This window comes from Chinchilla lanigera, unplaced genomic scaffold (genome assembly GCF_000276665.1).
Source record: "Chinchilla lanigera isolate Chin_1 unplaced genomic scaffold, ChiLan1.0 scaffold00151, whole genome shotgun sequence".
Lineage (NCBI taxonomy): Eukaryota > Metazoa > Chordata > Mammalia > Rodentia > Chinchillidae > Chinchilla > Chinchilla lanigera.
Window position 1 is genome coordinate 1,641,035 of NW_004955552.1, and position 12,987 is coordinate 1,654,021.

Genomic DNA, 12,987 nt, shown 5'->3' on the forward strand with positions numbered 1-12,987 from the left:
GCCTTACATGTATAGTCTTGTCCTTTGGAGTTCCTTACTGCTTTCTTTCTTTTCCTCTTATTAGAAGCTAATCTTATGCTGTTACCATTGTATCCCGTATATTTTCTGGCTTCTGATGTATTCTTTTGGGGTAGTGGGAAAGGTTTTCATTAAATGCTGTAAATTGAAAATGGAAACTTTAAAAATGGCTTCCAAAAATAACTGTACTTAAAGGATAATTTAATGAGTAACCTGTAAGACCTCTCCCCTACAAATAAAAAATATTGGCTGGGCTTGGTGAACTTGGAAGACTTCAGAAATGAGTTTTGGCTACAGATCTGATCCTCTTTCTTAATTCAACTCAAATTAGGAGACAACTTCTATGAGAAACTTACACTATGGTAAGATTGTTTTGACAGCAGTTAACATTTGAATTATGGGTAACGTCATGTTACTTTATGTACTCCTTGTGCTATGAAAAATTAAACCGATATCTGTGTTTTCCAGTCATTCACAAATGTACAACAGATACATTTTCTGAGTTTAACTTCTAATTCCATTACTTTCCTTCTCTACTCTCCCTCTTACTGCAGGTTTATACTTGTGTGGCTGGGTAAGCACGGGGGATTAAATTGAAGACCTTTACACTGAGCTATATCACCAGCCCTTTTGTTTTAATCTTTGAGACAGGGTCTCACTAAGTCACTAAATTTCTCAAGCTGGGCTTGGATTTGTGAACCTCCAGCCTCAGATCCCCAGAGTAAGTACTGGGATTATATGTGTATACCACCACACCTGGCTAGATTTATACTTTTAAAAAGCTTTTTTGCTGGGTGTGTAATCCCAGCTACTATGAGACACTGAGGCAAAAGGATCACAAATTCTAAGCCACCCCACACCACTTAGTGAGAGTCTGTCTCAAAATTAAAAATGAAAAGGGCTGGGGATGTAGCTCAGTGTTCCCTGGGTTTAATCCCTAGTACAGAAAAAAAATACTTTTATAATATTGAGTCTCTAGAGGAAAGGGAATAAACATACTTGTCATATTGAACCAGTATTAAAAGAAGAATATATGGAGTCTTGATAATTTTAGAAAATTCCATTTTGGTACTGAGCTTGAACATCTCTCGCTAAAACAGTCTCATTCATTCATTGTCTGCAGAGGTGACCTGAGTATTGGGACTGCCCTTACATCCTGGAGCACAGTGTGTTAGTAAAGAGAGACACAAACAGTGATAATGCAGTGCCATAAATATGGTAATGGAGATGTGCACAGAGGCTGTGGGGTATAGAGGAGGGGTGACTATATTCACAGGGGAGGAGGATGAAGACTTTACAAAAATGAAAGGATATGAAGCAGATCTTAAGAGTTAGAATCAGAAGTTCACCAGGTTAGGGAAAGAGTAGTCCAGGCATAGCATGTCCATGGGCACGAAAGGGTGAGAATTTATTGGAGATGTCTGCTTTAAGAGAAGTGTCAGGAGATGAAGCTAGCATAATAAGCTATGGCCAGATTGTGAAGGGCCCCATGCAGTGTGCCCTGAAAATCTGGTTGAGATGCAAATCTCTGGTTAGGTGCATGAGAGTTGCCTTCAAGTCATTTACTTGGATGATAAATCAGATTATCTAATAGGAACATTTTCCATACACATCCTTATGTTTCTTGTTTTCTCAGGATATTTGTAATATAAAAGCCAAAATATAATACCTGGCACTTGTGCATATTGAATTGAGACATTAACAGTTTGGGATTTTAGAAGTTTTCTTAAAGATTTTAAGAAGAGGGGCTGGGGATTTAGCTCAGCGGCAAAAGCGCCTGCCTGGCAAGTGCAAGGTCGTGAATTCAGTTCCCGGTACAAGAAAAACCAAAAAAAAAAAAAAAGATTTTAAGAAGCATTGAAATGGTCTAAAAAGGACAACTCTTTATCTTTGTAAATGGTAGTTATTTTTATAGATTACCTATTCACTTAGCAAATATTTTAGATTTTCTGAAACTTTTTTTTATTTTTAGTGGACAGAAGACTGCAGAAAATCAACTTATCCTCCTTCTGGACCAACGTGAGTAAACATTAGATGATTAAAGCTCACTGTGAGCTGTGTGTCAAAAGTAATGTTCTCATAGATATAATGATAGTGAATAAACCTTTCAATTGTCCTATCCTCGGTTTACTTAGGTTTATGTCTTATGTACTTGTTTAAAATCTTGGACAAATATGAAAACAATCTATGATTAAAATGTCCATTTCTGTCTTGTCAAAGTCATAGGAAAAAATCCCCAGAAAGGGATTTCCATTCTTCACTAACATTTCTGTCTACATTTGTCTTACCTATGACAAATGCAAGGCCTGTATCCAAACTGAGCTGTGATTCTGTGATGCCTGGGTGTAAGCCACTAACTCATATTGCAGCAGAAGGCATTAAACCTCATATTTGTGATCTTTAAGAAATAAAACTTCTAGGTGGGCGTGGTGGGACACACCTGTAATCCCAGCACTCAGGAGGCTGAGGTAGGACGTTCATTGCGAGTTTGAGACCAACCTGGGCTACAAGGTCAGCTCAAGGCCAGCCTGAACTGCATAACGAGACCTTGTCTCAAAAAGCCAAAAAGAAAAAGAAAAAAAAAAAAAGAAAGAAACCTTCATTTGATAAAGCTATTGAGGACAAAACAGAGGGGCAATATCATGTTTCAGTGTATCTAACATTTTTAGTCTAAATTTTGGTCTTCCCGGATCCTAACAGTAAAATGGGCTAATAGGAAAAGACAAAGCTCACAGGTTCAGAGAGTACAGAATGTAGAAAGAAAGGAAAGGTTTAGGGACTGGTCAGGTCTTTTTTCTCAAGTTCTTCCCCTAAAACCACTGAAGAAAGCAGGAAGGCAGAGCACAACTTTAACCAGTAACGTGAAGATGACATCTGCACATTTTTTAACAATACAAATTATGTATCATACTGCTCTTTTCTAAATTGTGTAGTCTAAGTAGCTTCTGTCTCAGTATCCTTGGGACACTGGAATATTGGAGATCCAGGAATGACAGTCACATCACCCTTGTATACATCCGAATTCCACTGAGTATTATTTTCTGCTGCCCACTGGATGCTTGGCCTCTGCTTTTGTTTGTACACGTGTGTTTTGTGCCACTTGGACTAATTTCCAAGCCACTGGAGGCAGTGTAACTGATATGATGACCTGGGCATCGGTAATGCTATATCCCACAAAGAACTTAAGTGATACTGATTATAGGTAGTGAAATAGGAAAATACTCTAGGTAATTAGTATTGAGAAACAGTTGCTATTGGTTGAGCAGAACTGTAAGAACCTGAATTCTTTTGATTTACTTAGCTATCTTACGCACATATTTAGAGGTAACCATTTTCAGTGTCCTGTACTTGAGAAGGTGCATTCTGGAGTGCACCTTCCATTTTGCGCATCAGTGACCTGCTCTCAGTTCTTTTCTGTCACCACTGGCACCGTGCTGGTCTTGACTGCCATACTGATTACCACTCTTGGCTGGTCTCACTGTCCCAATTCACTGAACTTTAATGAATATCTTCCACATTTAAGGGCTTTTTTCTGCTCCCTTTTATGTATACTTTACATGTATTTGTGAATTGATCGCTGTCCAAACTATAAACCTTCCCTGAATGGGAATTTATTTGGTTCCACATTACTCTGTGTGTGTGTGTGTGTGTGTGTGTGTGTGTGTGTGTGTGTGTACACACATATACATGTACATATCTAAACTCATGCGTGTTTATACATATACATAATATACATGTATATTTCTCTCCTTGCCTTGAGATTTCTGCTGGATTTTTTCCTACCTGACTGGCTTGGTCCCCCATATGGAAATCCTTGGCTCTGCTCTAATCCTTTTCTTCTCTGAACTATGTAAGGGTCTTGAAGTCTAGGATTGAAATATGGCATCCATGTGCATTTGAATGACCATCCTTATGCTCCTGTAGCTTATCCTTTCCAGCCAAGTACATAGACTTTTGTGGCTTATTACATGGATATCGGTGAGGGAGGAAGGAGCTTCCTGTTCACCTAGCCTGACCAGTCACATCGGTATAGATATCCAAGAACCAGAGCCTTATCACCTTTGTGTCCAGCTGAATCTGCCAAGGATTTTTTTCCTGCTGCTCACTGGGTGCTTAGCCTCTGCGCTTCTGTTGGTACATGTGTTGGTTGTATTACTTGGACTAGAGTCTAAGGCACCTGGGGAGCCATGTGGTTTGAGCAATATGATTGGTAGTGTGATGGCCAGGGCACAGCAGATGCTAAGTCTCACAAATGATTAAGTTATGTTGATTATTTGCAGTAAGTAGGAAAACATACTATGGTGATTACTATTGATTGATTAGATTCGATGTAATCTTCACTGCCCTCCTAAGATAGATACTCTTCCTGTAGGAAATCAAGGTACAAGTGTTAAATAATGAGATTTTTTTAAAAAATTTAATGAGAATCAAAATGTGGGATTATATTAAACTTCAGCTTGTTAAAATAATTCAGATTAGCTGGTTCTCAAAACACTCTGATTCGTGGAGGTTTTGTTGTAAAGGTTTCTGAAGTCTCGCTATACCCGCAAAATTGTAATCCTCCATTGTAGTGAGCTCATTTCCTCTCCATTTCCTTTCTGGAATCCTGGGGCCTCGCCAGAACTCCCGATCAAAGAAGAATTAGGAATTTATGGCATGTATTTAGGAGCATGATTTGGCTTTTTTGATGTGATGAGGGAAGGAGCACTTGATTGGAGTTCATATCTAGAACACGTATCTTACCATATGGCAACCAACATACACAGCTCCACTAGGGCCACTGGTTTACCATGCCACGAGACACAAATCAAAAATGCATGCATCTGAAGATGGGTAGGTTAGTAGTGTCTGCTTGTAATAAGGATAACAGGTTACCAAACTGTGGGACAAAGTTTTTGCATGTGAAATTATGGTCAGTTAGAAATGGAATTAATGTGTTGTGATGAAAACGTAATTTCTGTGAGCTAGTTATTACAATATTTTGTGATTTTTTTTTTTTAGGAAATACCAGTTTCTGAGGAATTGAGGGACTTGAAAATGCTTTGAGAAAAGCAAAATTCATTCATTGTGGTTTTGTTTAGGTGTGTGTGTGCAAATTGAGTGTGCTTTTCTTTCCTATCTAACTCACATCATGAAAGGCTGCTGGCTAATAGTTTCATAAAATTTTATATACACATCAGGGCCCAAGCTGAGCAATAGTATTTAGAGAATCATATATTCATGACAGAAGATGTATACATAGAAGCACAAGAAATGACTTTTAGGAAATAATCCACCCCCATTTGTAGACATAAGTCTAGGCACATTTTAAGAGCAGCACACATGAGACTGCACTGTACCCTGATGTCTGTTTCTAAATATAGTTTAAACTGGTAAGTCACTGAGTGACACACCCTTAATAGCTATTCTAGCTTGGTAAAAAATGCCAGAAAATTACGTTCTTATGGTGACAGAGATATTTATAGAGTTCATCCACCTAGAAATAGCCATCTCCATTTATAATGGAGTAGACATTGCTGTACTCTCGGGAGATTAGAATAGGAAGTTGGAGACGGTATATAATAGAATAGTGCTTGGCCTGGGACTTAATTCAGAGGAATGAGAAGAGAAAGACTAGTTTGGATAAGAGAATTGCGCAAGTTCTTAAATCCAGTTCCAGGAAGTTAATGTTCTTTGCCACTTTAGGGCTTAAGTGAATTAGTAAGTGTCAGATTGCCTAAGAGATAATTCTGAGACTCCAAAACAAACTAGAGAAGTGTGTCCACCTAGACTAAATCTTTGCCAATAATTAGAAAGGAAAAGGGGGAGTTGTTTTCCATTAGTGATATTTAGGCTCTTAAGCCACAATTCTTGGGGCTGGGGATTTAGCTTAGCAGCACAGCGCCTGCCTGGCAAGAGCGATGTTGTGAGTTCGATTCCCGGTACCGGAAAAAAACAAAAACAAAAACACAAAAAAAGCCACAATTCTTTCCCATATCACCAAGTCAATTAATCTTATAGAATATATAATTCTATTCCAAGATTTCTAAGACTACTTAGAATTGTATGTGCCAACAGGGCAGAAGCACTACATGGAAACTGGGCATTCTTTGTAAATTTGGTTTGTGTAACAACCTGTATACTGTTATTAAGCATATATGTCTAAAATAGCCTTAGAGATGTAGCTATCTAGCCCTCTTAAGAAACTACTTTCAGCATTTCAATATTGCACACCTGTCATTACAGCTACAGAGGACCAGTTCCATGGTATACCATAAACCTTGATTTACCACCCTACAAAAGATGGCATGAATTAATGGCTGACAAGGGACCAATGGTAGGTATGCTACCATTCTTCAGTCTTCTTTTTCTGACTTTACTGAGTGTAACTGCGTTTTTAAAGCAACACTTCATGAAATTACCGCCAGTTTCAAAGTGTGCTTTTGATAATTTTCTAACATACAGTAAATGAAAGAAAAGAAGTTAGGTAACGTCATGTTCTTCGATAGACTTCACATGTTTATTTCCCTTCAGGTCATCTCCTTTCATCTGCATAATTAAGCAAATGCCATTTAATATAAAATTGTGTTAATAGCACTGTCATCATTTATGTGTTTTATTAATTTTTTTCAGCTAAAGATAATAGTGAATTCCATAAAGACTATGGTGAATACATTCGTGCCAAGTGGAAAAGTTATGCAGATGGTGGATCAGAAGTTGGTAAGAAATATTTCCCCTGATCAATTTTAAGCACATACACAGAATTCAAAAATACTCAAGATTCATTTAAAGGTATAATTTAACAACCTCTTGTCAGGAACTTGAGACATATTTGTACTTACTCTGATCACTGTAAAACTTCAGAGAGACTTACATTCTCGGAAGTAACATCACAAAGCATGGCAAATTGTGTCAGTTTAATGCTCTTTGGTGTTCTTTGGAAGTATAGACTATTTTACAGAGCAGTGGACAATTACATGTTTTACCTCGAAGTACAGAATTTCCTCTTAGGGCTAAGTTCACTATTGAAAACTTTCTTTTTGCTGGGTATAGAGCTCAGTGGTAGAGTGCCATGTTTAGCATGCAGGAGACCCTTGATTTGATATCCAGCTCCAATAAATAATAGATAAGATAAAAAAACTTGTCTTTTTAAGTACTTTGCCCAAGAGTCTCAGAACACCAAAGATTTCTCTAGATGATGACCAGGTGACATCCTCAGCCCAACCTTGTATTCTGTGGAGTACCTTAGTAGCTGTGGCTCTTGTTGAATTATTTCTTGTGGTTGTGCAGTCACCAGACCATCTCATTTTCTTCCAGGTCATGCAGGAAGAGTTCATTTATCAGCCCCTTTTCAATTTTGGTGGGACCAATTGAACACCTAGAGTCTGGCCCCTGGAACATCCACAGAGATCCTCTGTACCTTCTCTGTCTTTATTGCACGCTGCAGAGGTCTGCGGATAGACCCCAAGGTCTTAGGGCGTGACATCTGGGGTTGAATAATTGTTGGTTGTGGGGGTGGTCCTGTGGACTATAGGGTGTTTACCAGCATCCCTGACCTCTACCCCCTGGATGCTAGTAATACTCCCTGGGTTGTGGCAGCCAACAATGCCAGATCGTTCTAGGCCATGAATCACTAGCAGAGGCTAGAAGTGCTGTTCTCTTCCTCCCTGTGACAGTTGTACCTGCCAACCACCAAACCTGTTATCTCATGTTTATGATCTCAGTTCTTGATTAAGGTTGTCCTTTACATTCATACTTACCAGACTTTCCCAAAATAAAAATTAACCAGGGACAAAGAGGAGGGGATCTCATGTGTTGCCTGTGCCCTGACTCCCTTTCTACTCTGGGTGTCAGTAGAGAGGGCAGTGTGTCGGTGTCATGGGTGCTAGTCCACATCACTCACACACTATGAAGCTGCAGTTTTTTCATCAGGGAAAATAATATTACTAATATATATTTCTCATGCTGGTTGTCAGGATTAGATTACAAACTCTTTGTAAAGTATTGTGCTTGGACATAATAAGTGTTTTATAAATGTTACAGTTAGGTCATGTTTATTTGTTAAACGGCCTGGAACATTTCACTTATGACATGCTTCTCATTCATAGGGAGAAAATTATGTTTAATTAGGTCTCCTTGCCCAGTTGGCGAAAACAAAAACTTGTGAAGTTTAAGCACACTATCTCAGCAAGTGGCTGTGAACTTAAATTGCCATCTCAAGTTTATCAATTATATGACAAAAAGTTTTGTGAATAATGAGTAATGAGAGTAGTACAGGTTTTTTGCTTTCAGCTAGAGGGTGAATGAAGTAGAGATAAGAAGTGCTTGTTACATAACATTCTTGGATTGTGAGTCAGCTGAGGTCAGGTAGGTGCAGTTATTCCAGGTGCCACTCTGTGGAGAATAGAAGAAAAGTGAGGCCTGATAAAGCAGTTGAGAAACCATACTTCTCTGTATAGGTGCCCAACACTATCACATGGAACCTTTAGAAATTCATGATTATAAAAATGCTTTCAAAGTAATTTGTCATCTATTGTGATACCAATATCTGGAACAAGTTGTATGTCAAAAGTGCCATATCCAAAAGCGTGCTTTGGGGTTAAATGACTGTTAATATATTTGTTTTCAGCCTGATCTACTTGGTCAGTTTTCTGATCCTTATGAAGAAGAAATGAAAGGAATTGCAGATGTTACTGAGATACCTTTAGGTAAAGTTAACTTTGTAATATTTTGAACACTGAATAGAACACTTTAACATATTGCAGTAGAATGTACATAAAGTGCACAGATCTTAAGTATACAGCACACTGAAGTTTTAAATAACGTGTCCATGCCTTCAGTCACAACTCAGAGCAAGACAGAGAAATTTCTAGCACTCCAGATGTGCCATCATGCCCCTCTGAAGACTCAGATAACTACTATTCTGGCTGCACCATAATTTTGCCTCCTTTTCAGTGAATTAAAAACAGAACTAAACGTCTGAAATATCGCATGTGATTTCTTGTACTTATTACTGTAGGTAGTGTGCTGTTGTATGAATCAAATATTTGAGTTTTCAGATTTTGAATATTGAGAAGAAAACCGTTATGGGCATTCTACATATCCTTTTTTGTTTGCTTTGGTGGGGGGTTGAGACAGGGTTCCCTGTATAGTTCAGGCTAGTCTTAAACTTATTATGTAGCCCAGGCTAACCTTGAACTTGTGGCTGTCCTCCTGTCAGCCTCCCTAGTTCTGGGATTAAAAGCATGCACCACCATGCCTGGCCAGTTGTACATGTCTTTTAATGTGAATATACACTCATTTCTCTTGGAGATGTATGCTTACTGTTTGTTATAGGGTAGCTGTATGCTTAGCTTTGTAGATTCTGGATTTATACCTAGGAAGTGAACTATTAGGTTATATGGCATCTGTGTACTTATCCCTGTAGATTCTACAAAACAATGTTCTAATTTTATTGCATTGATAGTTAGCATAAATGAGAGTTTTAATTTTTCTCCATTTGTTATTTTTCCAATTGGTAAGATCAATCTTTCATATTTGAGCCATTTTGTTGGGAGTCTGGTAACCCATTATAGTTTCAATTTACATTTCCCTGATCACTAATGAAATCACTGACCTTTACAGCTTATTGACCTTTTTCTTCTCCCTTTGTCCATTGTCAATTCGGGTTTTTTTGTGGGGGAGGGTATGCGTTTATTAAAATTTGGGGGGGCTGGGGGTTTAGCTCAGCGGCAGAGCACCTCCTGGCAAGAGCAAGGTCCTGAGTTTGATTCCTGGTACCGGGAAAAAAAAAAAAGATTTTTTGCTTATTTTCTATTTATTTGAAAGAATTCTTTGTATATTTTGGATATAAGTTCTTTGCTAGATATATGATTCCAAATATCTTCTCCCAAGTCTGTTGCTTGCATTGTATTTTTACACTGGTATCTTCTGTTTTGTTTTGTTTTGTTTTTTGGTTTTTCTCCGGTACCAGGAACCGAACTCACGACCTTGCACTTGCCAGGCAGGCGCTTTTGCCGCTGAGCTAAATCCCCAGCCCCTTGGTATCTTCTGATGAACAGAAATTCTTAATTTTAATGATGTCTTAATTTTTCAGTCTTTTATTGAAGAAGTTTACCAAACTGAAGGCTGCAGTTTATTGAACACCTTTTATTTAAAAACTATCCTTCTGTTAGTAACTTACAATGTTGTTTTTCATATAAACCAGGTGACTGTATATAACTGGTGCTATTTAGAAGTTTTCTATTAAGTTTCATTTATCGGTTTGGCTTTCCTTACATCAATACCATGTTACCTCAGTAACTAAAGTTTTACTATAAGTTTTAAAAATAGTCAGTGTAACTCTTCCAACTCTGTTTTTCTTTATATTTCTCTTGGTTACAGAGGCCTTTTGCATTTGCATATAAATTTTAGAATCAGTCTGTCAATTTTGACAAAAGAGCCTACTGACATTTTGAATGGAATTATAATACTATACTGAGTTTTCCAGTCCATAAATATGGTTTAACCTGACATTTATTTAGGGTATTGATTTTACAGGATTTGTTTGTTTGCTTTGGGTTTTTTTTAAGACAAGGTCTTGCTATGAGTTCAGGCTGGCCTTGAACTCATTGAGTACCTCATGGCGATGTACGTCAGCCTCCCAAGGGCTAGGATTACAGGCATGCACCACCACATCTGACTAGTGTTTTTTATGTTTAGGGGGCAGGTCTTACATATTATTGATTAAATTATCCTTTATGTACTGATGTTCTTGGGAGCCATTTTTAAAGTTTCTGTTTCCAGTTTATGGCATTTAATGAAAAAGACCACTACTCCAAAAGTTTTATTTTTAAGCCACAAAAGCATTAAAGTCATTACTTTATGTAGCCAGTAGTACCTTGGTTTTACAAGAGAAGATATCTGCAAGAGATGATTGGGAATATTTGATATTTAGCAACAAAGGTGGCTTGTTTATTGTTGCTTTAACATTTAAAAGATAGTCAATGTACTGGAAATATAAATTTGCAATCTATATGTGAAACAAGTCTTTATTCCTTTATTGTGGAAAGAATCCTAGTAAGTCATTACCAAATGTAGTTATTTTTAGAGAAAAATTGATTAATAGAAGATTCATAATAAGAGTAAAGTTTCATCAAAGTAGACATTAAATAAAAATAAACATTGGATTGGTATGGAAAACACATTAAGCTTAACGTGTTCACATTAAATGGGACAGACAACATGTGCTTCTATACCTTTGGATTAATTGCTAAATGATATTATATAGCTTTGGAAAAAAATGCTCAAAAATAAAAACTACTCTACAGTGGATTTTCTTGGAAGCTCTGAACCAATTTTATTACTAGTTCTTAGCTCTCATTTCTCACCTTAGCAATGTTAGTCACAATCTGAAAATCGGCAGAATCCATTTTCAGCGTACAGAAAGAGTTAGACATATTAAGTTACAGTATATGAGCGCCCTAGAGATCTAAATTGAAAGATGCTGGTGAAAACTTCAGACAGTGTGTTAAAATACAATTCCAGCTCGTCAGATACTATAGCTGCCTTTTTGAAGACTTGTTTTGTCCTCAGTCTAGAGGGTCCAGGTAGGTAAGGGACACTACCATAGCCATGTTTCCTGGCACACTCAGATTGTCCTGAGGCAATGTTATATACCAGCATGCGCACACATGCGTGCATGCGCACGCACACACACACACATCCCTACAGTGAAGATTTGTTTGCTTAAAATATGGGCAGGGGTTTGTAGCCGTGTGGTAAATAGTGCATCGTTAGTATGGCACATCTGAGTTCAGTCCAAAGCAGCAATGAAACCAAAGGAACTTTTTTATGTACTGTCATGGTTCTGTGCGTTAACAAAAATTTTTCTTATATTTTCTTATAGGAGAGATTATTTCATTCAACATCTTTTATGAATTGTTTACCATGTGCACCTCAATAATAACTGAAGACCAGAAAGGTAAATGTGCTGAGGGAAGAATGGGCAGTGCAGAGCACTGTGTGAAAGAAAGATCTTCTAAAAAGTGGCATTAGAACTTTGTAAATCCAGGCTGGCTGTGTAAATTCTGTGTATGTTACATACAACTTTATGTATCTTGTTAGATTTTTCTAAGCGCTTTGAAAATTAGCCTTATTTTCTTTTTATTTGTTTATTTTTATTATTATTGTTATTACTGTTTTTGGTGCTGGGGATTGAATTGAGTGCCTTCCCATTGAGCTATATATCCCTGACCTTTTTTTTGTTTGTTTGTTCTGTTTTTGTTTTTCTTCCAGTACCAGGAATTGAACTCACGATCTTGCACTTGCCAGGCAGGCGCTTTGCTGCTGAGCTAAATCCCCAGCCCCCTTTTCTATTCTTTATCTAAGACAGTGTCTTGCCAAGTTGCTAAGTTATCTAGTCTAGGCTGGAAATGGAAATCTTCTACTTCAGCCTCCCAGAGTAAAACTAGCCTTGCTTTTAAGACCGCTGTAACACCTACTAAAGTTTAATTCAGGCATGCAAAGAAAGAAAAACGGAAAAAGTATTTCAAGATTAAAAGTAGTCCACCTTTCCTTATAGTTATCTTATACCCATCTGTGTGATGTGATAGGAGTCTTCATACGAGGTACTTCATTATCTTAATCATGAAGAGGTTTTCTGGAGGTCCAGGAAAAATATTTTCCCATCATTTCCCAGCCAAGGAACCCTAATGTATAGTAGCCTCACTTTCCTACATTTTTCATAGCTGGTCCCCACAGTACATAGCAGAAAACAGTTTGTCCTGATTCACTCTGACTTTCGACTTACAGTCTGGGCACAAAATCAGCCTACACCTAACTCTTGAGGTGCCTTGGGTAAGTCATGGGGCTAGGATATCTATGTCATAGTTGACGAAAGAATGCCCATTCACATTTTCTCCATATTCTGATCTAACCTAGAACCCTATACTTTAGATTTTGTGGTGGGTATCTTGCCAATGTGACAGTAACACAAGTTTGATCTTTTAA

The 12,987-nt window shown here is 37.7% G+C and overlaps 1 protein-coding gene across 1 annotated transcript in view; it reads left to right on the top strand.

The window, feature by feature from the left end:
- Positions 1–12,987, top strand: part of Asah1 (N-acylsphingosine amidohydrolase (acid ceramidase) 1) — a 37,023-nt gene that overhangs the window by 17,772 nt on the left and 6,264 nt on the right. The window contains exons 2-6 of the mRNA XM_005412192.2: positions 1,991–2,037; positions 6,244–6,334; positions 6,631–6,717; positions 8,627–8,705; positions 11,885–11,959. Coding sequence (XP_005412249.1) covers positions 1,991–2,037; positions 6,244–6,334; positions 6,631–6,717; positions 8,627–8,705; positions 11,885–11,959 — 379 coding nt within the window. The remainder of the gene's footprint in view (positions 1–1,990; positions 2,038–6,243; positions 6,335–6,630; positions 6,718–8,626; positions 8,706–11,884; positions 11,960–12,987) is intronic.